This window comes from Manihot esculenta, chromosome 16, assembly GCF_001659605.2.
Source record: "Manihot esculenta cultivar AM560-2 chromosome 16, M.esculenta_v8, whole genome shotgun sequence".
Taxonomy (NCBI): Eukaryota; Viridiplantae; Streptophyta; class Magnoliopsida; order Malpighiales; family Euphorbiaceae; genus Manihot; species Manihot esculenta.
In genome coordinates, this window is record NC_035176.2 from 1,428,291 (window position 1) to 1,455,543 (window position 27,253).

Here is a 27,253-nt window from a genome sequence, read left to right on the forward strand (position 1 = left end):
ACCTTAAATCTTGCGATAAATCAATTTGATTTAAACACTTTTAAATTAAATTGATCTTTAAAATTACTCAATATTAAGTAAATATAAATAATTTAATAAGTTAAGATTATATAATTGGACAACAAAATCAACACGTAGTATTCAATTAAAAATTTTATAATAAACATAAGAGATAAGAATTAAACATAAGAAATTTTATTTCAGGAATAAATTAATAATTATACATTATTATCAACACAATTATTACCGTAATTCTCACCTCCATTATAGATAGATGAAACGGTATACAAAGAGTGAATGTACAACTCAAAATTTTTGTAGTTCAGCCCTACCCGGTGGCTATCTAGTCACTCTTCCTAAAAAATTTTGAAAATAAATAGACTTATTTTAGGAAGAAACATCAACATGTCTCATATGATACCTCCAAAATAAATATATAGAAATGAATTATAATAAATTATTTCAACCCTTATTTTTCCACTAATTTATACTAATTTATCCTAATATCGGTTTCTAAAAATTTCAATATTGAAAAATTATACTATTGATCCTGAATACTATGTGACTTTGACACACCCCATAGTTTCACATTTAAATTTGTATGTCTTATATCTTAAGGCTAATCAAAATTTTATTTATGTAACTATTTAAATATATATTCTTAAACCATGTGAATAGAAATAATGCTAATTTTATGAGATGGAGTGATTATTTATTTATTTATTTAGTTTCAGCCCAAAATTTCAGAAAATTTTATAAAGACCAACTGAGAGGTAAATCCTTCCTGTTATCCCTCAAGGAAGAACATCAAAATGCAAACTCTTGCGTCCTTCATAATCCTACTCTCCTTGCTCAGCCTCATCATGAACATTCAAGCACAGGTCACCTACCGTTATCATTTTTGCACAAACTCAACTACGTTCACCAGAAACAGCACCTTCCAGGAAAATCTAGATGTTCTTCTCTCTTCCCTTTCATCCAATTCAACCCACCTCAGTGGATTCTATAACACCTCTGCTGGGCAGGTCTCCGACAACGTTTATGGCCTCTTTCTCTGCCGTGGTGATCTTAGCACCGATGTTTGCAAAGATTGTGTCACCTTGGCCACCCAAGCTATTATCCAACGCTGCCCCACGCAAAGAGGCTATAATCTTTTACGATGAATGCCTACTGCGATATTCAAACCAGTTCATCTTTTCCAGAATGGCCCAAGAACCTGTTTTGTATTTGTTGAACTCACAGAATATAACAGATCAAGAACGTTTTAACGAGATAGTGGACACCACCATGGACGATACAGCTTTGCAGGCTGCAAACGCTTCAGCTGGTAAAAAGTTCGCAATCAAGAAAGTGAATATCACTCAGAGTCAAAGCCTCTATACACTGGCGCAGTGCACGCCTGACATATCTGTGTCTGTGTGTGGACAATGTCTGCAGTTAGCTATATCTCGGTTACCTGGTTGCTGTAGTGGAAAGCAAGGAGGAAGAGTTTTATTCCCAAGCTGTAATATTCGGTATGAGATATATGAGTTCTATAATGCAACCGCTTTACCACCTCCTCCTCCTCCTCCTCCAGCAGTAACAAGACCACAAGGTAAAGTTGATTTTGCACCATCTTTTGTCTCTGTTAATTACGATGAATATTCAGACATGTTTCTGTATTCACGCAGGAAAAAGCGGCGTCTCAAAAGCTACAATTATAGCAATTGTTGCTTCAGTTACTGCGTCTATTTTACTCATCTTCATGGGTTACTATTTACGTTGTAGGCGAGAAAGAAAGAAATATGGCACCATAAGGGAAAACAGCGGTAAAGAATGATAAATTTCTTTGTTTCATTTTCACACACAAAAAAAAAAAAAAAAGAAAAGAAAAAAGCCGCCTCTGTGTTTCGTTAAAGAACTGAATTAATTTACATCTACAGCCGACAGTGATATTACAACGGTTGAGTCCTTGCAATTTGATTTGGGTACAATAGAAGCTGCCACAAATAATTTCTCCAATGATAATAAATTGGGTGAAGGTGGATTTGGTGAGGTTTATAAGGTAAGAGGTTATTAGCAATCATCTAAAGATGGTATATTGATTTTCTTGCATTCAAAAGAGTGAACTAATCAAAAGAAAGGTCAATTTTGGGATGTAAGAAGCTATGAAGAAGAGCCTGTCTAACGTAGATAAGTTCTCAGGGAATAATGTCTAATGGACAAGCAATAGCTGTGAAGAGGCTGTCGAGAAATTCTTTACAAGGTGCAGAAGAATTCAAGAATGAGGTCCTGTTGGTAGCCAAGCTTCAACACAGAAATTTAGTGAGGCTGCTAGGATTTTGCCTGGAAGGAGAAGAAAAGATCCTGGTTTATGAATTTGTTCCCAACAAAAGCCTCGACTACTTTCTATTCGGTCTGAATTTCCTAAATATTTGACTATGAATGCATAATTCCAATATTGATGATGTACATGCACTTGTTTCTTCTTATGCAAATTAATTCTTCTTCCGAATTTAACACCAACTTTGACTCGGATATTTGATTTCATGATTGTTAGATCCTGAGAAGCGAAGGCAATTGAATTGGCCAAGGCGTTATAAGATAATAGAAGAAATTGCTCGAGGAATTCTATATCTTCATGAGGATTCTCGCCTTAGAATCATCCATCGTGATCTTAAAGCTAGCAATATTTTATTAAATGAAGATATGCATCCAAAAGTTTCAGATTTTGGTATGGCTAAGATTTTTGGAGTTGATCAAACTCAAGGGAATACAAGTAGAATTGTCGGAACATAGTAAGTTTGCAATTCTATTTTTTTTTAGCTTAATGTTGCAAGAGTCGTTATATAATTGTGAGCTCTTGAGTTCGATACTGCTTTGCATGATCTCACTTGCATTATAATACATTCAAATATTTAAATTTTAGTGTCACCTCAATAAGAAATCGTGTGGATTTCATCATATATTTATATTATAGCTATGCACAGACTTAGTTTAGGCTAAGTGTTGCCTGGAAAAAAATTGTGTTTTGTCATAACATTTACTCTATCAATTAATGTTGCTTGCCACCAGCGGATACATGTCTCCGGAATATGCAATGCATGGGCAATTCTCAGTCAAATCAGACGTATACAGCTTTGGCGTCTTGCTTCTTGAGATCATTTGTGGAAAAAAGAACAGTTCTTTCTATCAAACTGACGGCGGTGAGGATCTCGTCAGCCATGTGAGTCCAAATTTGTCCCCTTTTGCTATCACTTCATCACATCCAAGCAATAATTAACAGAATCAGAAACTGTGGAAATAAATAATTCAACTTTCATATGCAGATCTGGAAACACTGGAGAAATGAAACACCTTTTGAAGTGGTAGATTCAGTTCTGAGAGATTCATATTCAAGAAATGAAGCCTTAAGGTGCATCCAAATAGGCTTGTTATGCGTTCAGGAAGATCCTTCTGACAGACCAACAATGGCGAAAATTGTTCTCTTGTTCAGTAGTTACTCTGTTACTCTGCCAGTTCCCCAACAGCCAGCTTTTTTTCTTCACAGCAAATCGGAGCAGATCATGCCAGGGAATGGGTTGGATTCGGAACAGTCCACTAATAAGTCAGTGTCATGGTCTGTCGATGAAGGATCAATTACTGAAGTATATCCTCGTTAGTGAATGTAATGAAATTTTCTTTGAGGTAAGTGATAGAAGTTTTCAAGGATTGGAAACTTTGATCTTTTAATTTCAATTCACGTTTCAATCTTCAGTGTTAGTGTTGTTGTTATTACACTTTGTTACAATACAGCAATTTTTTTTTCTCACTCACTTATATTATGATTGTTGATTGTGTATCTGCTTCAACAATTTTAATTAAAGTAGTTAATAAAATATATGTTATTTATTATTAAAATTATTACTTAATAATTTTTAGTTATTTAGAATTTAAAATTATTATTTATAAATAACAATAGAAAATTTTGAATGATTAAATTATTTTACCATAAAAATATTTGAATTATTGTTTCTTACTTTCACATAAATAGTATAGATTAATTTGAACAAAAACTTGAAAAATAAACTTATTTGGGCAAACATTACAAATTAAAGAGCAAAACTCAACTTATTTCCATAATCACAAGTAGATGGTCTCTGCAATTTAACTAAAGAGTTAAATTGTTGAGAGGACCAAAACTAAATGACAACCAATGCAACATTTGGAAGACAAATAATGTGCTAAGGGGCTTACTAGCACGATTTGAGCCAAATAATTTTTTATCCATATTTTTTACTTATTCGGTTAATTCAAATCATTTAAGCTAGCTAATATATATTAGTATACCAATTAGCCTTTCTGGATTCCCTCAATCCCACGTGGGCTGGGTCCCACATTGGTCTGTATATTTAACGTGGTTCCATCTCTGAAATTGAGCACTGATTAGCTGAAGGTTGGGCAGATTGGGTACCAATTGTGATTGGCTCTTTTTGGCCATGCAGAAAATATGCAGGTCTTGACAATTCAGAAAGAATAGCAGAGCAGCTATCAAGCATGAGAATCACCGAAGCCATAGTTGGCCTTTTAGCTGCATCTTCTTGTATGCATAGTAATCCTATTTGGACACATCTCAGGATTTCATTTGTCGAAGCAGCTCCTACCAGAACAGGATCTATGATTTTTGAAGCAGTACCTGCATTCCAATTCTTCCATGCCTGCACAAAATATTTTAACTTTTTTTCATTTGTCCATATCAAGTAGCCAAGGTAAAGGAGAAATATAAAGATAAAAATGTTTTACTTACATATGTTAAAAGGTTTCCTTCTTCTCCTTCATCATTTCGGAATTTATTAATGCTTTGACCACTAATAATTTCCAAAATTAATACACCAAAGCTAAAAACATCCGACTTCGCTGAGACGATCCCATGAAATACATACTCTGGTGCCATGTAGCCACTGAATTCAACAATTACTTGATTAATTAATGTTGCAAGAACTATTTATGTTGCAACTACAAGATTTAACAATGTTCTTATACTTACAAGGTTCCCATAATTTTACTTGTAGCATCCTCGGATTGATTTGTTGGAAATAATCTTGCTGTTCCGAAATCTGAAATTTTAGGATTCATTTGTTCATCTAGCAAAATATTACCGACTTTGAGATCGCGATGAATAACTCGAAGTTGAGAATCTTGATGAAGGTAAAGAATTCCTCGAGCTATGCCCACTATAATTTTGTAGCGTGTGTTCCATTCCATTAGTAAACGCTTCCCTTGATCTGCAAATTGTCTAGGGATGCTTAAAAAAGGAAAATACAGTAGCTAATTATCAAAACATCAGTAAATAAATTAACTTTAGGAATACCATATATGAAATGGTCGAGACTTGAATTTGTAAGAAATTCATAAATGAGAAGCCTTTCATTTCTTTCAAAACAGAATCCCAATAGCCTAACCAAATTCCTGTGTTGAAGTCTGGCCACTAACATGACTTCGTTCTTAAAATCAACTTCTCCTTGCTTAGATTTTCTTGCTAGCCTCTTTATAGCTACCACTTGGCCATCTGGAAGCACACCCTGAGCCATAATCATTTAAAAAAACGAAAGAAAGAGATGAAAATAAAATTGAATCATGGAATTTTGCTTAGTAAACATTATTTTTCATACGTTGTGGCTAAATGATTACCTTGTAAACAGCACCGAATCCACCTTGTCCGAGCTTATTATTATCAGAGAAGTCGTTTGTTGCAAGTCTGATAGTCTCAAAATTGAATTTCAGGCACTCTGTGCTACTAATTTCTTCCAAATCTTCACAAAATCAACAAACTTCTTAGTTTTTCTCCCTTCAAATCAAACAGATACCAAGGTTAATTACATAGAACAACGATGATAACTTACTTTTGGTCTTTTTCTTACAGCTCCTATAATAGAAAAAGCTGCAAGCGAGGCCAACAAGTGCTGCGAAGAAACTTGTAGGAACAGTGATGATTACAACAGTTCGAGCTGCTGTAGCTCCGTTATCTGTCCAGGCCAGATATAAAAATTTCATATGGATATATATATATATATATATATATATATATATATATATATATATATATATGCTTCACTCAAAAATTGAAATATAATGGAAAGAAATGATGAAACAAAAGCTTACCTTTGGTGGTGGTGTTATTGGCTGGTGGAGGAAAAATACTGAGTGGCGGAGGAGGCGGCGGCGAAGGTGAAAGAGTTGGAGCATCAGCAATAGAATTATAAAATGGATACAAATCCCATCGGAAAATACAGCTAGGTTTATTAACATAACCTCCTTGTTTCCCATAGCAACAAGATCGATAATATCCCACAGTCTCTCGTAAGCAATAGCTGCAATTACGCTCGGAAATATCAGGAATGCACTGCATCAATGCGTATATTTTCTGAGTGGGTGTTAAATTTGCTTCTTCAGTAGCAAATTTAACCTTAGAAGATCCCCTGGAAGCTCTTGCTACTATACGAGCCATCAGACTGCTCCATATTTCATCAAACTCTTCCATATTTGATGCGATGTTGTTGACATTATAGCCAGCATCTGTAGGATTTAGCTCCAATAGTCCAACAATTGAGCGATTTGCATAGCGTGTAAAACAAGGAGGATCGCCATCCGACAAAAGTGCTTCTTTCTGGTTAGGACACTTTTCAATTAATTTTGCAATTGCTGTGTTGACACACTTGGGACACTGTTCTGATGGAGTGTCTCCTCTGCAAAGCACCAGACCATAAACTTTGTCTTTGCCTTGGCCTGCTGTGGCTGCGTAGAAACCACCATTTTCTGTGACGTTTGAAGCTAGATAAGAGAGGAGGAGACCTCGGTTTTCGGCATAGGTACTATTGGCTGTGAAGTTTCCTGTGTTGTAACAGATCTCAAGAGCAGCATTGGTGAGGTAGATGATTAGAAGAAAATGAAAAAGCAGGGATGAGAAATTTATATGGCTGATTGATAGATAATCCATAGCAGCTTCTCTAAGTCGTCACAGAAATAGGATGCTGAGAAGAACTGGCATTTCTAATATAGCATAAAGTGGGAAGCAATTGGCCAAATGCCCAAATTAAATTTCCCTCAAAAGCACAGATTTTCTTCTACAGTTAATAGTTCCTTTCGTCCACAGCGTAGCAACTACGGCAGCAACAACCTTTGGCAAGTAGTCAAGGTCTTTGTTCATCAGCATAACTTGTAGACTGGATGAACCTGAAAATTCATTGTATCTTTTTTTTTTTTTTTTTTTTTTCATAAAGCAAATTAATTTTTATCTTTACATTTAGGAAATTACATGAACTTTTAGAATATAGGGAGGATTGTGGTCAAGAAAAGAAAAGTAGCTTGACTTGCTCCAAGTAGGCATAATCGCTGGGGAACTGTCAGCTCATTAAATTTATTGACATTGCTTAAGTTTTAAATTCAAATCATAGTAAAACTTTTTAATAGTATTTAAACTATGATGGATCATATAAGAATAAAAAAAAACTCATGGATAAAGTTTCGTTCGTTTCACAGAAAATATATTTTTAAAAAATATTTTTTTATATTTTCTAATATTTGAAGCAATTATCCATCCTCCGTTTTAAATAAAAAATCTTATAAGAATTCAATTATATTAATTTCTTTTCTTATAAAATTTTTGTTTGGAATAAAAAATTTTAAAACTTTTTAATTTTAAAATTTTTCATCATATATGAAAATATCCATATCGAAAAAAATTTAGTTGATAGAAAATATTTTATTCATCAAAAGAAAAAGTAAGCTATTTTATAAATTTTTTTTTTAAAAAGAGAAAATTTAAATTCTTATTAATATTTCAATGTATAAATTTGTTAATAAATTTTATTTTTAAAATAAAAATTAAGTAATGAAAATTAAATTATTTTATTAAAAAATATTTTTCAAATATTATTTTTTACAAATAAATGAAGATTAAATGTCTTAAATTTATTATGAATGAGTCTAAATAAGAATAATTATAGTGGATTTTGAAAGTTGAAAATCATCCAATTGTTAAGACTAAAATATGCATATGAGATTTAGACATAGTAAAATCGTGTGGTAATATTTATTCCGTCTTATAATTTTTGTTAATAGTAGTTTTTCATACATATTAAGAAATATATTTTTTTATTAATTTTTAATTATATTTATTTTAAATATATTAAATTTTATTAAATATTAAAAATTATTTTAAAAATTTTTTTAAAAATAAAAAAAAAATAAAATATGATTATAATAGACAATTTATATATTACTGTAGTCTATAAAAAAGAAAGTAAATAATAATTTTAAAATAATTAAAAAATGAATAAATAAAAATTATGAAATTAAGAGAAAAGAATCATAATTTTATTATGACTTTTTTATACTGTGCACTCGCATTATTTGTATTGATTTTATATTTTTATATTTTTTTATTTTTTATATGCATCTTTCAATTAGTTATTTTTATATGATATTGTAATATATTAATTTTAAACTCTGTTGTAGTACAGCTACTAAATTGTAATTAGCTCCACCTCGTTATATTAATTATATTGGCTTGATTAAAACTGATGTAAATAATTTTTAAATTTTTTTTTCAAAGTAATTTGTGAGGTATGTACACAAACTCTTAATCAAACACTTCTCCAACCTACGTGGGATTGGCTGCGACAAAAGAGATTATCCATTATTACTTACAACGGTATTGTCTTAAATATTGCCTTTCAAACCACAGATATTTGAGAATTTTTTTTTCTAAATATCAGACATTTGGCAAATTGCTCTCATATCACACGCACCACTTATTAGTTATAAAGCATTGAAACTTCATTGGCAAGTGGGAAGAAACTTGCAGCAGACTCCCTACAGCGATGGGCGAGTTTGATAGTACCATAACTAAATGAAAAGCAATGCAATCTCTCGAAGATAAATGCTACGATCTGCTGAGTTGCTCCTGTATATTTATTTAACGTGGTTCCATCTCTGAAATTGAGCACTCATTAGCTGAAGGTTGGGCAGATCGTCTTTTGGATTGAGTACCAATTGTGATTGGCTCTTGTTGGCTATGCAGAAAATATGCAGGTCTTGACAGTTCAGAAATAACAGCAGAGCAGCTATCAAGCATGAGAATCACCGAAGCCATAGTTGGCCTTTTAGCTGCATCTTCTTGTATGCATAGCAATCCTATTTGGACACATCTCAGGATTTCATTTGTTGAAGCAGCTCCTACCAGAACAGGATCTATGATTTTTGAAGCAGTACCTGCATTCCAATTCTCCCATGCCTGCACAAAATATTTTAATTATTTTTTAGATTTGTCCATATCCAGATTCAGTAGCCAAGGTAAAGGAGAAAATAGAGATTAAAAAAAAATAAAAATTCAACTTACATAAGTTAAAAGGCTTCCTTCTTCATCGATTTGGAATTTATTAATGTTTTGACCACTAATAATTTCCAAAATTAATACACCAAAGCTAAAAACATCTGACTTCACTGAGACGATCCCACGAAATGCATACTCCGGTGCCATGTAGCCGCTGGATTCAACAATTACTGGCTAATTAAAAAAAATATTTATTGCAAGAGGTAAAAAAATATTGAGAAAAATCGATCAATCACTACCACTGATGTGTAAGAGAATTAGTAGCAAGTACATGATCTAACTATATTCTTACACTTACAAGGTTCCCATGATTTTACTTGTAGCATCCTCAGATTGATTTGTTGGAAATAATCTTGCTGTTCCGAAATCCGAAATTTTAGGATTCATTTGTTCATCTAGTAGAATATTACTGACTTTGAGATCACGGTGAATAATCCGAAGCCGAGAATCTTGATGTGCTCCAATCCATTAGCAAACGCTTCTCTCGATCTGCAAAATCACAAACTTAATACTCGTTTTTTTTTTTTTCATGTTATTCGATCAAGGGAAGCTTTCCAATATTAATATTAAAATGAGTACCATATATGAAATGGTCAAGACTTGAATTTTTAACAAATTCATATACGAGAAGCCTCTCATTTCTTTCAAAACAGAACCCCAATAGTCTAACCAAATTCCTGTGTTGAAGTCTGGCCACCAACATAACCTCATTCTTAAAATCGGCTTCTCCTTGCTTAGAGATTCTTGCTATCCTCTTTATAGCGACGACTTGGCCATCTGGAAGCACACCCTGAACCATAATCATATAAAAAAAAAAAGATGGAAGAGATGAAAATCAGATTGAATCATGGGATTTTGCTAAGTAAAAATTAGTTTTCATACGTTGTGGCTAAATAACTACCTTGTAAACAGCACCAAATCCACCTTGTCCGAGCTTATTATTATCAGAGAAGTCTTTTGTTGCGAGTCTAATAGTCTCGAAATTGAATTTCATGCACTCTGTGCTACTACTTTCATCCACCTCTTCATGAGATTAACAAGGAATTAATACATATGCAAATAACATTAAATTAATTTAAGTAATCATCCTAGGTGATTCAAGCTTTATTTGCTGCCTTAAGTGTGTTGAAGCATATGAGAGTTTGCTTCAAATTCCAAAATTTCTACAAGTTTCAAGTTTAGCCATGTATTGCAGAAAGCCCGTATGAAAAAAGAAAAAAGCTAGAAAAGTAATCTCTCTCAAATTTCTTAGTTTTTGTCCCTTCAAATCCAACAGAGAGCAGATCAGGGTTAGTTACATAGAAGAACGATGATCTAATCCAAGCTCTTTCTATATGCAGCAACAAAAATACTAAAATAACTTACTTTTGGTCCTTTTCTTACGGTTCCTCTTACTTTTGGTCCTTTTCTTACGGTTCCTATAATAGAAAAGGCTGCAAGTTAGGACAACAACTGCTGCGAAGCTAATTGTAGGAACAGTGATGATTACAACAGTTCGACCTGATGTAGTTCCATTACCTGTCCAGGCCATATGTAAAATTTCATAAGAAACTGAAACATAATGGATGAAGTTATGAAACAATCGTCAGAACTTTTTGGTGGGATGCAAAAGCTTACCTTTGCTTGTGGTATTATTGGCTGGTGGGGGAGAAATACTGAGTGGTGGAGGAGGCGTTGTTGGAGTTGGAGCATCAGCAATAGAATTGTAGAATCGATACAAATCCCATCGGAAAATACAGTTAGGTTTCTGAACATAACCTCCTTGCTTCCCATGGCAACAAGATTGATAATATTCCACTGACTCTCGTAGGCAATAGCTGCAATTACCTTTGGAAATATCAGGAGTACACAGCATCAATGCGTATATTTTCTGAAAGGGTGTTAAGTTTGCTTCTTCAGTCGCAAATTTAACCTTAGAAGAGCCCATGGAAGCTTTTGTTACTACACGATCCATCAAACTACCCCATATCTGATCAAACTCTTCCATATTGGATGTGATGTTGTTGACATTAGAGCCAGCATCTGTAGGACTTAGCTCCAATAGTCCAACAATCGAGCGATTTGCATAGCGTATAATACAAGGAGGATCCCCACCCCATGAAAGCGCTTCTTTTTGGTTAGGACACTGTTCAACTAATTCTGCAATTGCTGTATTGACACACTTGGAACACTCTTCTGATGGAGTGTCTGCTCTGCAAAGCACCATACCATAAACTTTATCTGGGCCTTGGCCTACTGTGGCCGTGTAGAAACCACCATTTTCTGTGACATTTGAAGCTAGGTAAGAGAGGATGAGTCCCCGGTTTTTGGCATAGGTACTGTTGGCTGTGAAGTTTCCTGTTTTGTAACATTCCAGAGCATCGGTGAGATGGATGATCATAAGAAAATGGAGAAGAAGAGGTAAGATATTTATATGTCTGGCTGATAGATACGCCATGGTAGTTTCACTAAGTCACTGAAGTAGGATGCTAATTAAATTTCTCTCAAAAGTTCTGATCTTTTTCCATAGCTGCATCTGCCCATTATATGCTAGTTCATGGTTGCAATCAACCACAGCGGGACCACGTACGATTGCACTGACTTTGCAACCACCGTAGCGACCACGTCGTATGGTTACGATAACTTTGCATCCTCGAGTCCAAAAAATTTTTAGATGAATCCGTGCATTATGGACTCAAGGGATAATAAACTAGTTCCTATATATTTTCTTGAAGAATCTCTTAGAACATGATAAATGAGTTCAGACAAATTTTTTCTCTGGAGTCAAAGGTATTTATCCATCAACAAGCACAGGTGATGGGTTTACTGTGGAATTTTTCCTACCTTCACAAACACCAAATGGTAGGAATTTGGATAAAATAATTTGCTTGGTTTATAATGTTGTGCCGCTGAGAATTTAAATAATAAATTATCGTTTATTGGTATAAAGCAAAAAAAAAAAAAAACACATAATTACATGATGTCTTTTAATACTCTAAATTATAGATTTTCTCTACAACTATAAATTCAAAGTTTTAAATTTGAAAGTTTTAAGTTTTAAAAATAGAAAAATAAAACGATTAATTATATTTAAATTTTAAAAATTAAAAAGTAATTTTTAAAAAATTTTATTATAATTAATAATTAACCATATGTTAAACTTCATGGGACAGCAGTAATATAGGACCTTTCCATGGTTTATCTTTTCTAGTTTCTGATTTTTCAACTTGCACCATTTCAACTTAGGATTCACTCAACTGCCTCACCCTGACAGCCACGTAAACTATGTTTGCTTGACTAATGACTGCTACTACGTATGAAAGGTGGAAATTTGAAAGTGGGAGACAAGTCAAGGTGTTTTGAATTTACATATTTACCCTGTAAAATTTCTTTAAAAGAAAATTGAAAAATGTAAAAGAGAAAAGTATTATGTTCAGAGTTTTGTTAAAACAAGTTAAAGAGAAAATCAAATTTTCTTTCTCCACAGTTTAAACTTTGAACCTTCCTGTTTTCTTTCCTGCGTGTTATTCATGCACTTAATTTGAACACTTTCAAACTAAATCGGTTTTTAGGATTATTTGATATTCAGTAAATATAACTAATTTGATGAGTTTAAAATTATATAACTGAACAACGAAATCAATAGGCAGCGGTTAATAAAAAATCTTACTGCAAACACAAGAGATAAAAATTAAATATGAGAATTCATGAACAAACTACTTATTTTATTCCAGAAGTAAAATAGTAATTATGTATTATCATCAATATAATCGCTATCATAATTCTCACCTCCATTATAGACGGAAAACGGTCTACAAGGAATGAAGACACAATTAGATCCAACCCCAATCGGTGGCTATTTAGTCACTCTTCCCTAAGGAGTCTTGAAAACAAATAGGCTTGTTTTAGGAGGAGACATCATGTCACACCAATTCTCTAATCTGTAGAGACGGATATGAATCGAAAAACTGACAGAATTTTTCATGATATTTATACATATAAATACATATAATCTGCTATAATTTTAAAATATTAAACATATAAGAGAGGACTGATGGATGGTCTAGTCAATTCATAATATATTTACACTAAACAAAATATATCCAGCACTTGAATATACAATTTATATATTATCTCCCAAAATTATAAAAAAGTTGCAAAGAACTTAAAATTGGTCTGACCTCCTCTAGATTCTGAGTGGACGAAGTGGAAGGAATGATAAAACTAGAAGATGAAGACTGCTAGGAGTGGATCACCAAAAAGAATCGGTAATATTAAAAGTATAAGGGGTGAGTACAATTTACTCACTAAGCGAATAAATAAATAATAAAGGGAAAAGATAAAGTTTAGGTACTTAATAGTACCGAATACTTTGCTAAAATAAGTCAGCTGAATAAATACAGTTTAATTCAATCAATACAAAGTAAGCTGAATATAAATTGCTAAGATTTCACTGCTGAATAATAAATATAAAATTTATAAATGTAAAAAATAAAATCTGCATAATGCTGACATCTCAGGTGTAATGAAATAAAATAATGACAGTCTGAGAGTGATACTGATATCTTAGGCTCTAAGATGACAATTTTGGCGCAAGAACTAATAAAATACTGGTCATACACATGCGCAGAGCTACCCCAAAAGGTGACCATCTGACATATGCCCCAAAGGCTATCTGTATATCAAGATCTGTCCCAAATACAATATAAATATATGTTAAGCTAAAAATAAATCACCTGTCATCAATGTATTATCTATTCGGTGCATATACAGAGTGTATTCGGCTATTTATTCAGCTGTACTTTAAATTCAATTTTCATTCATTCAATAAATATAAATTCATTTTATCATTTTCCATTTTAAATAAATAAAATAGCATATACATATATAAATATATTTAAGAAAAGTATCAATGTTACATATTTATCCGCTCACCAATACTGGGAACAAAATAACCTTAGTTTGCAGGAGCACCCCTATTGTCTATACTGGAAGCTGGGTCGTTCAATAAAATTAAGAAGAAAAATAATATATCAAGTAATAAATAAATATTATATGATGAAAATATAAAACATAAAATGCGAAATTTTAAATATGTTTATATATATATTTTTAAGAAAAATTGAACAATATTTCGGCATAACTAGACCTCCCAAAATTACACAGGCTCAATAAAAATACACAATAAACTATAAATATTATTTAGATTAACCTATGAAAATCATCAATTTAAAAAAATATAGAATCTCATTAATTGGGTCTAACTAAAACATATCCTCTTTTAAAATTCAGATTGCAAAAATCACTATTAAATGGTAGAGAAAATAAATTATATCGTAATAATTTGATTAAAAAGGATAAAACTTACCTATCTAAATATTGAAGTCTCTGTAAGAAATTACTGAATTTTTTATCAGGATATTAGTTTAAATTAAGATCTAACTGAGAATTTTAAAAGTTTATAGATTGATTGGGTTGAGAGGAAGAGATTTGGATTAAAAGGGTGAAATTTTTTGTTTAAATTAACAAAGTAAATGCTCTGTTATTCTTAATCTGAGGAAGATGATGGACACAAATTGCTTTGGTTTTGGAAAGGGTCCCGAAACCAGAGCTTTTAATTATTTATTTATTTATTTATTATTATTATTTTTAATTTTATTTTAATATATATATATGTTTATGGACTTTTTTTTATAAGCGGGCCGGGTATAATAATTCTTTTCTCCTAAAAGAAATTTCGTCCTCAAAACTTTACATACCTGATGAAGGAAATAAATGTGGAAATTGAATTTGTACATTCCCTTCTTTTTCCCAAGTAGCTTCTTTAGTAGAGTGGTTACTCCATCGAACTTTAACTATGTGTATTATCTTGCTCCTTAGAACCTTCTCTTCTTTGGCAATGATCTCTATTGGCTCTTCTTCGTACGTTAAATCTTCTCTCAATTCGATAGGTTGTTTCTGGAAGATGTGGGAATGATCACTTCTGTATTTCCTTAACACAGATACGTGAAAGACATCATAAATCTGTAATAGCTCTGGAGGTAGTGCTAAACAATAAGCAATTGGTCCAATTCTCTCTAAAATCTCATATGGTCTTATGAATCATGGACTCAATTTTCCACGTCTACCAAAACGTACAACCCTTTTCCAAGGAGAGATCTTTAGAAATACCTTGTCACCAACATTATATTCAATATCTTTCTTTTTAGATCTGCATAACTCTTCTGTCTGTCTTGTGCTACTTTTAATCTACTTCTGATCGTCTGAATTTTATCTGTAGTGTGTTGCACTAATTCTCGACCTTCTAATTGTCTTTCTCCTACCTCATTCCAACACAATGGTGTTCTACATCTTCTCCCATACAAAACTTTATAAGGAGCCATGCCGATACTAGCACGATAACTATTATTATAAGAAAACTCCATTAAATGCACATACCTATCCCAACTTCCTCTAAACTCCATCACACAAGCCCTCACCATAACCTCTAAGGTCTGAATAGTTCTTTCTGATTGACCATCTGTTTGAGGGTGAAAGAAAGTGCTAAACTTCAACTTAGTGCATAAAGCATTTTGCAAGTTAGGCCAAAATCGAGAAGTGAATCTTAGATCTCTATCTGAAACAATAGAAACTGGAGCACCATGAAGTCTTACAATCTCATTGACATAGATCTCTGCTAATTTATCCAAAGAATAATCCATCATGACAGGCAAAAAGTTTGCTGACTTGGCTAATATATCAACTATCACCCATACTGCATTATGTCCATGCGAAGTACGAGGCAACCCAGAAATAAAATCCATAGTAATGTGTTTCCATTTCCATTATGGGATAGAGAGCAGTTACAGCTTTTCTGTTGGATGTTGATGTTCTGCTTTAATCTGTTGGCATACTAAGCATGTGGACACAAAGTCAGCTATTTCTTTCTTTATGCATGGCCACCAATAATTTTCTTTAAGATCTCTATACATTTTTGCACTTCCTCGATGCATAAAGTAAGCAGAACAATGGACTTCCTCCATAATTTCTCTCTTCAAGCTTTCCACTTTGGGTACACATAATCTATCACCAAACATTAAAGTCCTATCCTCCCTTAGGGAAAAGTCGGTAGGGTGCCATCTCTTACCTCATTACTGATTTTACTCATCTGCTCATCTTGATTTTGGGCTTCTCCGACTTTTTCTATCAAAACTGGTCGAACTTTGAGAGTTGCCAACAATGCTCCTACATCATCCATTGCTAGTTCTACCCTTAAGGATCTGATCTCTAGTAACAAGGGAAGCCGAACTGTTTCGAGATAAGCTAAATTACTAAAGGACTTGCGACTAAGGGCATCAGCTACCACATTAGCTTTACCTGGATGATATTCAATGGTACAGTCGTAGTCCTTAAGTAACTCAATCCACTGTCTCTGCCTTAAATTCAACTCCTTCTGTGTGAGAAGATACTTCAAACTCTTGTAATCTGTAAAAATCGGACAAGTCTCACCATAAAGATAATGCCTCCATGTCTTTAATGCAAACACAACTACAGCTAATTCTAAATCATGGGTGTGATAATTTAATTCATGTGATCTAAGTTGTCTAGAAGTATAAGCTATCACCTTCCCATGTTGCATGAGTACACAGCCTAAACCCTTGTGAGAAGCATCACTATACACCACGAATCCATCTCCAATGGTACTTAATAGTACCAAATACTTAATAGGTACTTAATAGTACTTAATAAATAACAAATGAGAAAAAATAAAATTTAGATATTTAATAGTACCAAATACTTGGCTAAAATAAGTCAGCTAAATAAATACAGTTTAATTCAATCAATACAAAATAAGCTGAATATAAATTGTTAAGATTTCACTGCTGAATAATAAATCCAGAATTCATAAATATGAAAAATAAAATCCGCATACACTCATAACATGCTCCCTATGGATAATGCTGGCATCTCAGGTATAATAAATTAAAATAATGACAGTCTGAGAGCAATGTTGACATTTTAGACTCTATGATGACAATTTTGGTTCAAGAGCTAATAAAATACTGGTCATACACATGTATAGAGCTACCCCCAAAGGGCGACCACCTGACATACGCCCCAAAGGCTATCTGTATATCAAAAGCTATTCCAAAAATAATTTAAATATATGCTAAGCTGAAAATAAATCACCTGTCATCAAGGTGTTATCTGTTCGGTGTATATACAGAGTGTATTAAGCTATTTATTTAGCTGTGCTTTAAATTCAATTTTCATTCATTTAACAAATATAAATTCATTTTATCATTTTTCATTTTAAATAAATAAAATAGTATATACATATATAAATATATTTAAGAAAAACATCAATATTATGTATTTATCCACTCATCAGTACCGAGGACAAAATAACTTTAGGTTGCAGGAGCACTCCTATTATCTATACCGGAAGCTGAGTCATCCCCTAAAATTAAGAAGAAAAATAATATATCAAGTGATAAATAAATATTTTAGAATAAAAATATAAAATATAAAATGTAAAATTTTAAATATATTTTTATATATATATTTAAGAAAAATTCGGCAAATAAACTATAAATATTATTTAGATTAATGTATGAAAATCATCAATTTAAAAAAATATAAGATCTCATTAATTGGATCTGATTAAAATATATCCTTTTTTAATTCTCAAATTAAAAATTATTATTAAATAGTAAAAAAAATAAATTATATCATAATAATTTGATTAAAAGGGGTAAAACTCACCTATCTAAATATTGAAGTCTTTGAAGAAATTATTAAATTTTTTATCAAAATATTAGTTTAGATTAGAATTTAACTGAGAATTTTAAAATTTTATGGAATGATCAGGTTTAGCGGAAAGAGATTGAGATTAAATTGATGAAATTTTTGTTTAGATCAACGGAGCAAATGCTCTGTTTTTCTTCATCTCAGGAAGACGACGGACACAAATTGCTTTGGTTTCGGGAAGGTCTCGAAACCAGAGCTTTTAATTATTTTTTTTTTAATTTTAATTAATTAATTAATTATTATTATTTTTATTTTATTTTAATAATTTTTATATATATATGTTTACAGATTTTTTGTTTTTTTATGAACGTACCGAATATAATATATCAATATATCTCATATAATATCTTTAAAATAAATATATAAAAAAAATTATAATAAATTATTTCGATCTTTATTTTTTCCGTTAATTTATATTAATTTATTTTAATATCAGTTTCTGAAAATTTAATGTTAAAAAATTATACTTTTGATCCCGAATACGCCGTGACCTTGACACACGGCATGGTTTCACATTTAAATTTGTATGTCTTATATATTAAGGCTAAACAAAATTTTATTTATGTAACTATTTAAATATATATTCTTAAACCATGTGAATACAAAAAATGCTAATTTTATGAGATGGAGTGATTATTTATTTATTTATTTAGTTTCAGCCCAAATTTTCAGAAAATTTTATAAAGACCAACTGAGAGGTAAATCCTTCCTGTTATCCCTAAGGAAGAACATCAAAATGCAAACTCTTGCGTCCTTCATAATCCTACTCTCCTTGCTCAGCCTCATCATGAACATTCAAGCACAGGTCACCTACCGTTATCATTTTTGCACAAACTCAACTACGTTCACCAGAAACAGCACCTTCCAGGAAAATCTAGATGTTCTTCTCTCTTCCCTTTCATCCAATTCAACCCACCTCAGTGGATTCTATAACACCTCTGCTGGGCAGGTCTCCGACAACGTTTATGGCCTCTTTCTCTGCCGTGGTGATCTTAGCACCGATGTTTGCAAAGATTGTGTCACCTTGGCCACCCAAGCTATTATCCAACGCTGCCCCACGCAAAGAGAGGCTATAATCTTTTACGATGAATGCCTACTGCGATATTCAAACCAGTTCATCTTTTCCAGAATGGCCCAAGAACCTGTTTTGTATTTGTTGAACTCACAGAATATAACAGATCAAGAACGTTTTAACGAGATAGTGGACACCACCATGGACGATACAGCTTTGCAGGCTGCAAACGCTTCAGCTGGTAAAAAGTTCGCAATCAAGAAAGTGAATATCACTCAGAGTCAAAGCCTCTATACACTGGCGCAGTGCACGCCTGACATATCTGTGTCTGTGTGTGGACAATGTCTGCAGTTAGCTATATCTCGGTTACCTGGTTGCTGTAGTGGAAAGCAAGGAGGAAGAGTTTTATTCCCAAGCTGTAATATTCGGTATGAGATATATGAGTTCTATAATGCAACCGCTTTACCACCTCCTCCTCCTCCTCCAGCAGTAACAAGACCACAAGGTAAAGTTGATTTTGCACTATCTTTTGTCTCTGTTAATTACGATGAATATTCAGACATGTTTCTGTATTCACACAGGAAAAAGCGGCGTCTCAAAAGCTACAATTATAGCAATTGTTGCTTCAGTTACTGCGTCTATTTTACTCATCTTCATGCGCTACTATTTACGTTGTAGGCGAGAAAGAAAGAAATATGGCACCATAAGGGAAAGCAGCGGTAAAGAATGATAAATTTCTTTGTTTCATTTTCACACAAAAAGAAAAAAAGAAAAGAAAAAAGCCACCTCTGTGTTTCGTTAAAGAACTGAATTAATTTATATCTACAGCCGACAGTGATATTACAACGGTTGAGTTGGATTTGGTGAGGTTTATAAGGTAAGAGGTTATTAGCAATCATCTAAAGATGGTATATTGATTTTCTTGCATTCAAAAGAGTGAACTAATCAAAAGAAAGGTCGATTTTGGGATGTAAGAAGCTATGAAGAAAAGCCTGTCTAACGTAGATAAGTTCTCAGGGAATAATGTCTAATGGACAAGCAATAGCTGTGAAGAGGCTGTCGAAAAATTCTTTCCAAGGTGCAGAAGAATTCAAGAATGAGGTCCTGTTGGTAGCCAAGCTTCAACACAGAAATTTAGTGAGGCTGCTAGGATTTTGCCTGGAAGGAGAAGAAAAGATCCTGGTTTATGAATTTGTTCCCAACAAAAGCCTCGACTACTTTCTATTCGGTCTGAATTTCCTAAATATTTGACTATGAATGCATAATTCCAATATTGATGATGTACATGCACTTGTTTCTTCTTATGCAAATTAATTCTTCTTCTGAATTTAACACCAAATTTGACTCGGATATTTGATTTCATGATTGTTAGATCCTGAGAAGCGAAGGCAATTGAATTGGCCAAGGCGTTACAAGATAATAGAAGAAATTGCTCGAGGAATTCTATATCTTCATGAGGATTCTCGCCTTAGAATCATACATCATGATCTTAAAGCTAGCAATATTTTATTAAATGAAGATATGCATCCAAAAATTTCAGATTTTGGTATGGCTAAGATTTTTGGAGTTGATCAAACTCTAGGGAATACGAGTAGAATTGTTGGACCATAGTAAGTTTGCAATTCTTTTTTTTTTTTTCACACTTTAGATTAATCAAATAAAAATCGATAATACTTAACTCTTTATTTTTCTTGCTCCATGTGCATAATACATTCAAATATTTAAATTTTAGTGTCACCTCAATAAGAAATCGTGTGGATTTTATCATATATTTATAATATAGCTATAAGCAGACTTAGTTTAAGCTAAGTGTTGCCTGGAAAAAAATTGTGTTTTGTCATAACATTGACTTTATCAATTAATGTTGCTTGCCACCAGCGGATACATGTCTCCGGAATATGCAATGCATGGGCAATTCTCAGTCAAATCAGACGTATTCAGCTTTGGCGTCTTGCTTCTTGAGATCATTTGTGGAAAAAAGAACAGTTCTTTCTATCAAACTGACGGCGGTGAGGATCTTGTCAGCCATGTGAGTCCAAATTTGTTCCCTTTTGCTATCACTTCATCACCTCCAAGCAATAATTAACAGAATCAGAAACTGTGGAAATAAATAATTCAACTTTCATATGCAGATCTGGAAACACTGGAGAAATGAAACACCTTTTGAAGTGGTAGATTCAGTTCTGAGAGATTCATATTCAAGAAATGAAGTCTTAAGGTGCATCCAAATAGGCTTGTTATGCGTTCAGGAAGATCCTTCTGACAGACCAACAATGGCGAAAATTGTTCTCTTGTTCAGTAGTTACTCTGTTACTCTGCCAATTCCCCAACAGCCAGCTTTTTTTCTTCACAGCAAATCGGGGCAGATCATGCCAGGGAATGGGTTGGATTCGGAACAGTCCACTAATAAGTCAGTGTCATGGTCTGTCGATGAAGGATCAATTACTGAAGTATATCCTCGTTAGTGAATGTAATGAAATTTTCTTTGAGGCAAGTGATAGAAGTTTTCAAGGATTGGAAACTTTGATCTTTTAATTTCAATTTACGTTTTAATCTTCAGTGTTAGTGTTGTTGTTATTACACTTTATTACAATACAACAATTTTTTTTCTCACTCACTTATATTATGATTGTTGATTGTGTATCTGCTTCAACAATTTTAATTAAAGTAGTTAATAAAATATATGTTATTTATTATTAAAATTATTACTTAATAATTTTTAGTTATTTATAATTTAAAATTATTATTTATAAATAACAATAGAAAATTTTGAATGATTAAATTATTTTACCATAAAAATATTTGAATTATTGTTTCTTACTTTCACATAAATAGTATAGATTAATTTGAACAAAAACTTGAAAAATAAACTTATATGGGCAAACATTACAAATTAAAGAGCAAAACTCAACTTATTTCCATAATCACAAGTAGATGGTCTCTGCAATTTAACTAAAGAGTTAAATTGTTGAGAGGACCAAAACTAAATGACAACCAATGCAACATTTGGAAGACAAATAATGATTTGAATGTGCTAAGGGGCTTACTAGCACGATTCAAATTGAGCCAAATAATTTTTTATTCATATTTTCTACTTATTCGGTTAATTCAAATCATTTAAGCTAGCTAATATATATTAGTATACCAATTAGCCTTTCTGGATTCCCTCAATCCCACGTGGGCTGGGTCCCACATTGGTCTGTATATTTAACGTGGTTCCATCTCTGAAATTGAGCACTGATTAGCTGAAGGTTGGGCAGATTGGGTACCAATTGTGATTGGCTCTTTTTGGCCATGCAGAAAATATGCAGGTCTTGACAATTCAGAAAGAATAGCAGAGCAGCTATCAAGCATGAGAATCACCGAAGCCATAGTTGGCCTTTTAGCTGCATCTTCTTGTATGCATAGTAATCCTATTTGGACACATCTCAGGATTTCATTTGTCGAAGCAGCTCCTACCAGAACAGGATCTATGATTTTTGAAGCAGTACCTGCATTCCAATTCTTCCATGCCTGCACAAAATATTTTAACTTTTTTTCATTTGTCCATATCAAGTAGCCAAGGTAAAGGAGAAATATAAAGATAAAAATGTTTTACTTACATATGTTAAAAGGTTTCCTCCTTCTCCTTCGTCATTTCGGAATTTATTAATGCTTTTACCACTAATAATTTCCAAAATTAATACACCAAAGCTAAAAACATCCGACTTCGCTGAGACGATCCCATGAAATACATACTCTGGTGCCATGTAGCCACTGAATTCAACAATTACTTGATTAATTAATGTTGCAAGAACTATTTATGTTGCAACTACAAGATTTAACAATGTTCTTATACTTACAAGGTTCCCATAATTTTACTTGTAGCATCCTCGGATTGATTTGTTGGAAATAATCTTGCTGTTCCGAAATCTGAAATTTTAGGATTCATTTGTTCATCTAGCAAAATATTACCGACTTTGAGATCGCGATGAATAACTCGAAGTTGAGAATCTTGATGAAGGTAAAGAATTCCTCGAGCTATGCCCACTATGATTTTGTAGCGTGTGTTCCAATCCATTAGTAAACGCTTCTCTTGATCTGCAAATTGTCTAGGGATGCTTAAAAAAGGAAAATACAGTAGCTAATTATCAAAACATCACTAAATAAATTAACTTCAGGAATACCATATATGAAATGGTCGAGACTTGAATTTGTAAGAAATTCATAAATGAGAAGCCTTTCATTTCTTTCAAAACAGAATCCCAATAGCCTAACCAAATTCCTGTGTTGAAGTCTGGCCACTAACATGACTTCGTTCTTAAAATCAACTTCTCCTTGCTTAGATTTTGTTGTTAGCCTCTTTATAGCTACGACTTGGCCATCTGGAAGCACACCCTGAGCCATAATCATTGAAAGAAAACGAAAGAAAGAGATGAAAATAAAATTGAATCATGGAATTTTGCTTAGTAAACATTATTTTTCATAAGTTGTGGCTAAATGATTACCTTGTAAACAGCACCGAATCCACCTTGTCCGAGCTTATTATTATCAGAGAAGTCGTTTGTTGCAAGTCTGATAGTCTCAAAATTGAATTTCAGGCACTCTGTGCTACTAATTTCTTCCAAATCTTCACAAAATCAACAAATTTCTTAGTTTTTCTCCCTTCAAATCAAACAGAGACCAAGGCTAATTACATAGAACAACGATGATAACTTACTTTTGGTCTTTTTCTTACAGCTCCTATAATAGAAAAAGCTGCAAGCGAGGCCAACAAGTGCTGCGAAGAAAATTGTAGGAGCAGTGATGATTACAACAGTTCGAGCTGCTGTAGCTCCGTTACCTGTCCAGGCCAGATATAAAAATTTCATATGGATATATATATATATATATAGATATATATGCTTCACTCAAAAATTGAAATATAATGGAAAGAAATGATGAAACAAAAGCTTACCTTTGGTGGTGGTGTTATTGGCTGGTGGCGGAGGAGGCGGCGGCGAAGGTGAAAGAGTTGGAGCATCAGCAATAGAATTATAAAATGGATACAATTCCCATCGGAAAATACAGCTAGGTTTATTAACATGAACTCCTTGTTTCCCATAGGAAGAAGATCGATAATATCCCAGAGTCTCTCGTAGGCAATAGCTGCAATTATGCTCGGAAATATCAGGAGTGCACTGCATCAATGCGTATATTTTCTGAGTGGGTGTTAAATTTGCTTCTTCAGTAGCAAATTTAACCTTAGAAGATCCCCTGGAAGCTCTTGCTACTATACGAGCCATCAGACTGCTCCATATTTCATCAAACTCTTCCATATTTGATGCGATGTTGTTGACATTATAGCCAGCATCTGTAGGATTTAGCTCCAATAGTCCAACAATTGAGCGATTTGCATAGCGTGCAAAACAAGGAGGCTCGCCAACCGACAAAAGTGCTTCTTTCTGGTTAGGACACTTTTCAATTAATTTTGCAATTGCTGTGTTGACACACTTGGGACACTGTTCTGATGGAGTGTCTCCTCTGCAAAGCACCAGACCAAAAACTTTGTCTGTGCCTTGGCCTGCTGTGGCTGCGTAGAAACCACCATTTTCTGTGACGTTTGAAGCTAGATAAGAGAGGAGGAGACCTCGGTTTTCGGCATAGGTACTATTGGCTGTGAAGTTTCCTGTGTTGTAACAGATCTCAAGAGCAGCATTGGTGAGGTAGATGATTAGAAGAAAATGAAAAAGCAGGGATGAGAAATTTATATGGCTGATTGATAGATAATCCATAGCAGCTTCTCTAAGTCGTCACAGAAATAGGATGCTGAGAAGAACTGGCATTTCTAATATAGCATAAAGTGGGAAGCAATTGGCCAAATGCCCAAATTAAATTTCCCTCAAAAGCACAGATTTTCATCTACAGTTAATAGTTCCTTTCGTCCACAGCGTAGCAACTACGGCAGCAACAACCCTTGGCAAGTAGTCAAGGTGTTTGTTCATCAGCATAACTTGTAGACTGAATGAACCTGAAAATTCATTGTATCCTTTTTTTTTTCTTTTTTCATAAAGCAAATTAATTTTTATCTTTACATTTAGGAAATTACATGAATTTTTAGAATACTGAGAGGATTGTGGTCAAGAAAAGACAAGTAGCTTGACTTGCTGATAGTGGTTGTCGAAACCGTCAAAAATAAAACATATTATCAATCAACAAAATAATTTGCAGATAGTGGCAATAGGGTGGAACCACAGAGACTTGACACTACGGATTTTCCTAATAATGACTTAGACAAGTAAATAACAAATAAATAAAAAGAGGGGGTTTTGTTTTGATGAATTAAATCTAAAAAGCAAGAGAAAACAATAATTTAAATAAGTGAGAATTTCAATAGGGAAAAGATTCTAGTTGAAGTATGGATCTTTTTCAGTTTGTTCAGAATTGATCATTGATTATTTAATACTCCTATTTTAATTCAATAAATTTGTTTTGGTTGTGGAAGACGCTTCTCACAACCAAATTCCTCTTTAGTTCTAGTTTGATTAGGAAACGTTCGCTAATCAAACACTAGTCAACAAGTTGCCAAGGAACGTCCTTGGGGCTTTTAGCATCGAACAACTGTTAACTGCATTAAGACTTAGAGAAACCTAATTCTAACCTTGCCAACCGTGTGGTCAAGTTTAGATGATGCAACTGATTAAACTTGAGTTTAAACAACCTAAGCAATTACGGACTTAAATCATTCAAATAATATATTACTCAAACAATTGAAAGCAATAGGCCTAAATTGATTCCAAAAGCAAAGCAATAATTATAGAAAGATCAAGTTGCATAAATATTGAAAGCAAATAAGAGTTTAATAATGGAGTTTTAAATCTCCCAATTCATCACAAATCTGAATTTCTCTAATTTCAACTAGAAAAGATTGAAATTTAGCCACTCATGGTGGACTAAATCACAAAAGAAAGGAAGAAAAGAAGAAGGAGACAAGCTGCTATGTTTTCTGCAGAATTTCCAAAGGTGAGATGATGCCTTGCTGGTTTGGAGGCTGCTCTTTTATAGTTGGAGAATCCCATCCATCTAGGATTTTGAAATCCCTTTTTGATTTGGCTTTTGATTCCTCTTTTGATATTAAATTTAATTGCAAATGGAATTTCTTAGGTGAGAAACTCTTTCGTGGCTCTTGGGACTGTGTTGGCAGTGATTGAGTTGGATTTGGACTTCTCAAAATTCGAAATTTTGTTTTCTGCACAATTTCCCGCTCTGCTGTCAATTTCTGCTGTCAATGTGATTGGGGCAGGTGATTTGGGCAGATCACTTGGCCGATCTGCCCCAATCGCTTTCTGTGAGTCTGTCCAGTTTTTAGTTTTCTGTCTCTGCGAGTGATTTGGTCAAATCACTTTGACCCATTCACTTTTCCATCTTTTTCTTCACTTTTTCTCCAACTTTCCAATTTCTTCCTTTTCTGTAAAAACTTAACAAAAACACAAATTAAGCTAGAAAAATGTGTAAATAAACAGTAATAAATATAATAAAAATGTGGCTAAATTATGCTTGATCAAATACCCCCACACCTAGCTTTTTGCTTGTCCTCAAGCAACAAATAACTTGGTCAATCAAGCTCCTTTTTCCTTTGAGCCTAGATACCACTTAATCAGCCCCCCTAGACTCCCAAATTGAAGTATCACAGTATAGAATACATGCACCCAAGTTGTTCTCCCTTTTCCTTGTTTCCTTTCATTTACTATGGTCAAGAGAAAGGTTTTTGGTTCCATCATGCTTATTCTCCTTGTATGAGCTCAATGCAACCTCTAAAAGTGATTTGCCCTATTAATCACACTTTTTATTCAGCAGCACTTATTTATTCTTGCATGAAAAAGTCACTAACCTTTTTACGCGAAGGTGCATATTGGTGATACCCACCCCCGGTTACTCGGTTGGTCACTTATTCAAGTGGCTACTAGCTCTGTTCATAGCCTATTTGACCATTGGAACAAGTTTATGATTTGTGCTTTTTGCTGGTTTTTCATTCTCTTTTTCTTTTCTTTTCATAACAGTTTTGGGCAAATCAACTTTTAGGGAGCTACACCACTTTTTGTTTGCATACATTTGTGTTTTTATTTCCCTTGACCACAGCAATTTCAAGGATTCAATTTCAA

General features: G+C 33.3%; 3 protein-coding genes and 2 pseudogenes across 3 annotated transcripts; 2 read left to right on the forward strand and 3 right to left on the reverse strand.

Moving 5' to 3' along the window:
• Positions 1 to 728: 728 nt before the first annotated feature.
• On the forward strand, positions 729 to 3,790 carry LOC110603012 (cysteine-rich receptor-like protein kinase 10). The gene is given in 8 exon segments (XM_043951932.1): positions 729 to 1,132; positions 1,134 to 1,594; positions 1,671 to 1,808; positions 1,923 to 2,044; positions 2,185 to 2,395; positions 2,540 to 2,777; positions 3,055 to 3,205; positions 3,309 to 3,790. Coding segments are annotated over 8 exon segments (1,974 nt in total). The 5' UTR covers positions 729 to 812; the 3' UTR covers positions 3,642 to 3,790.
• Positions 3,791 to 4,037: 247 nt separating this feature from the next.
• Positions 4,038 to 11,925, reverse strand: LOC110603010 (annotated as a pseudogene).
• Positions 8,664 to 27,253, reverse strand: part of LOC110603011 — a 29,513-nt pseudogene continuing 10,923 nt past the window's right edge.
• LOC110603015 (cysteine-rich receptor-like protein kinase 25) lies at positions 18,819 to 21,743 on the forward strand. The gene is made up of 6 exons (XM_043952019.1): positions 18,819 to 19,725; positions 19,988 to 20,010; positions 20,151 to 20,361; positions 20,506 to 20,743; positions 21,012 to 21,162; positions 21,266 to 21,743. The coding sequence occupies exons 1-6, from the start codon at positions 18,858 to 18,860 to the stop codon at positions 21,596 to 21,598; spliced, it is 1,824 nt and encodes a 607-aa protein (XP_043807954.1). The 5' UTR covers positions 18,819 to 18,857; the 3' UTR covers positions 21,599 to 21,743.
• On the reverse strand, positions 22,341 to 24,986 carry LOC110603009 (putative receptor-like protein kinase At4g00960). The gene is made up of 7 exons (XM_021740648.2): positions 24,070 to 24,986; positions 23,833 to 23,955; positions 23,621 to 23,742; positions 23,300 to 23,510; positions 22,976 to 23,213; positions 22,736 to 22,889; positions 22,341 to 22,646 (listed from the first exon to the last, which is right to left on the reverse strand). The coding sequence occupies exons 1-7, from the start codon at positions 24,884 to 24,886 to the stop codon at positions 22,341 to 22,343; spliced, it is 1,971 nt and encodes a 656-aa protein (XP_021596340.1). The 5' UTR covers positions 24,887 to 24,986.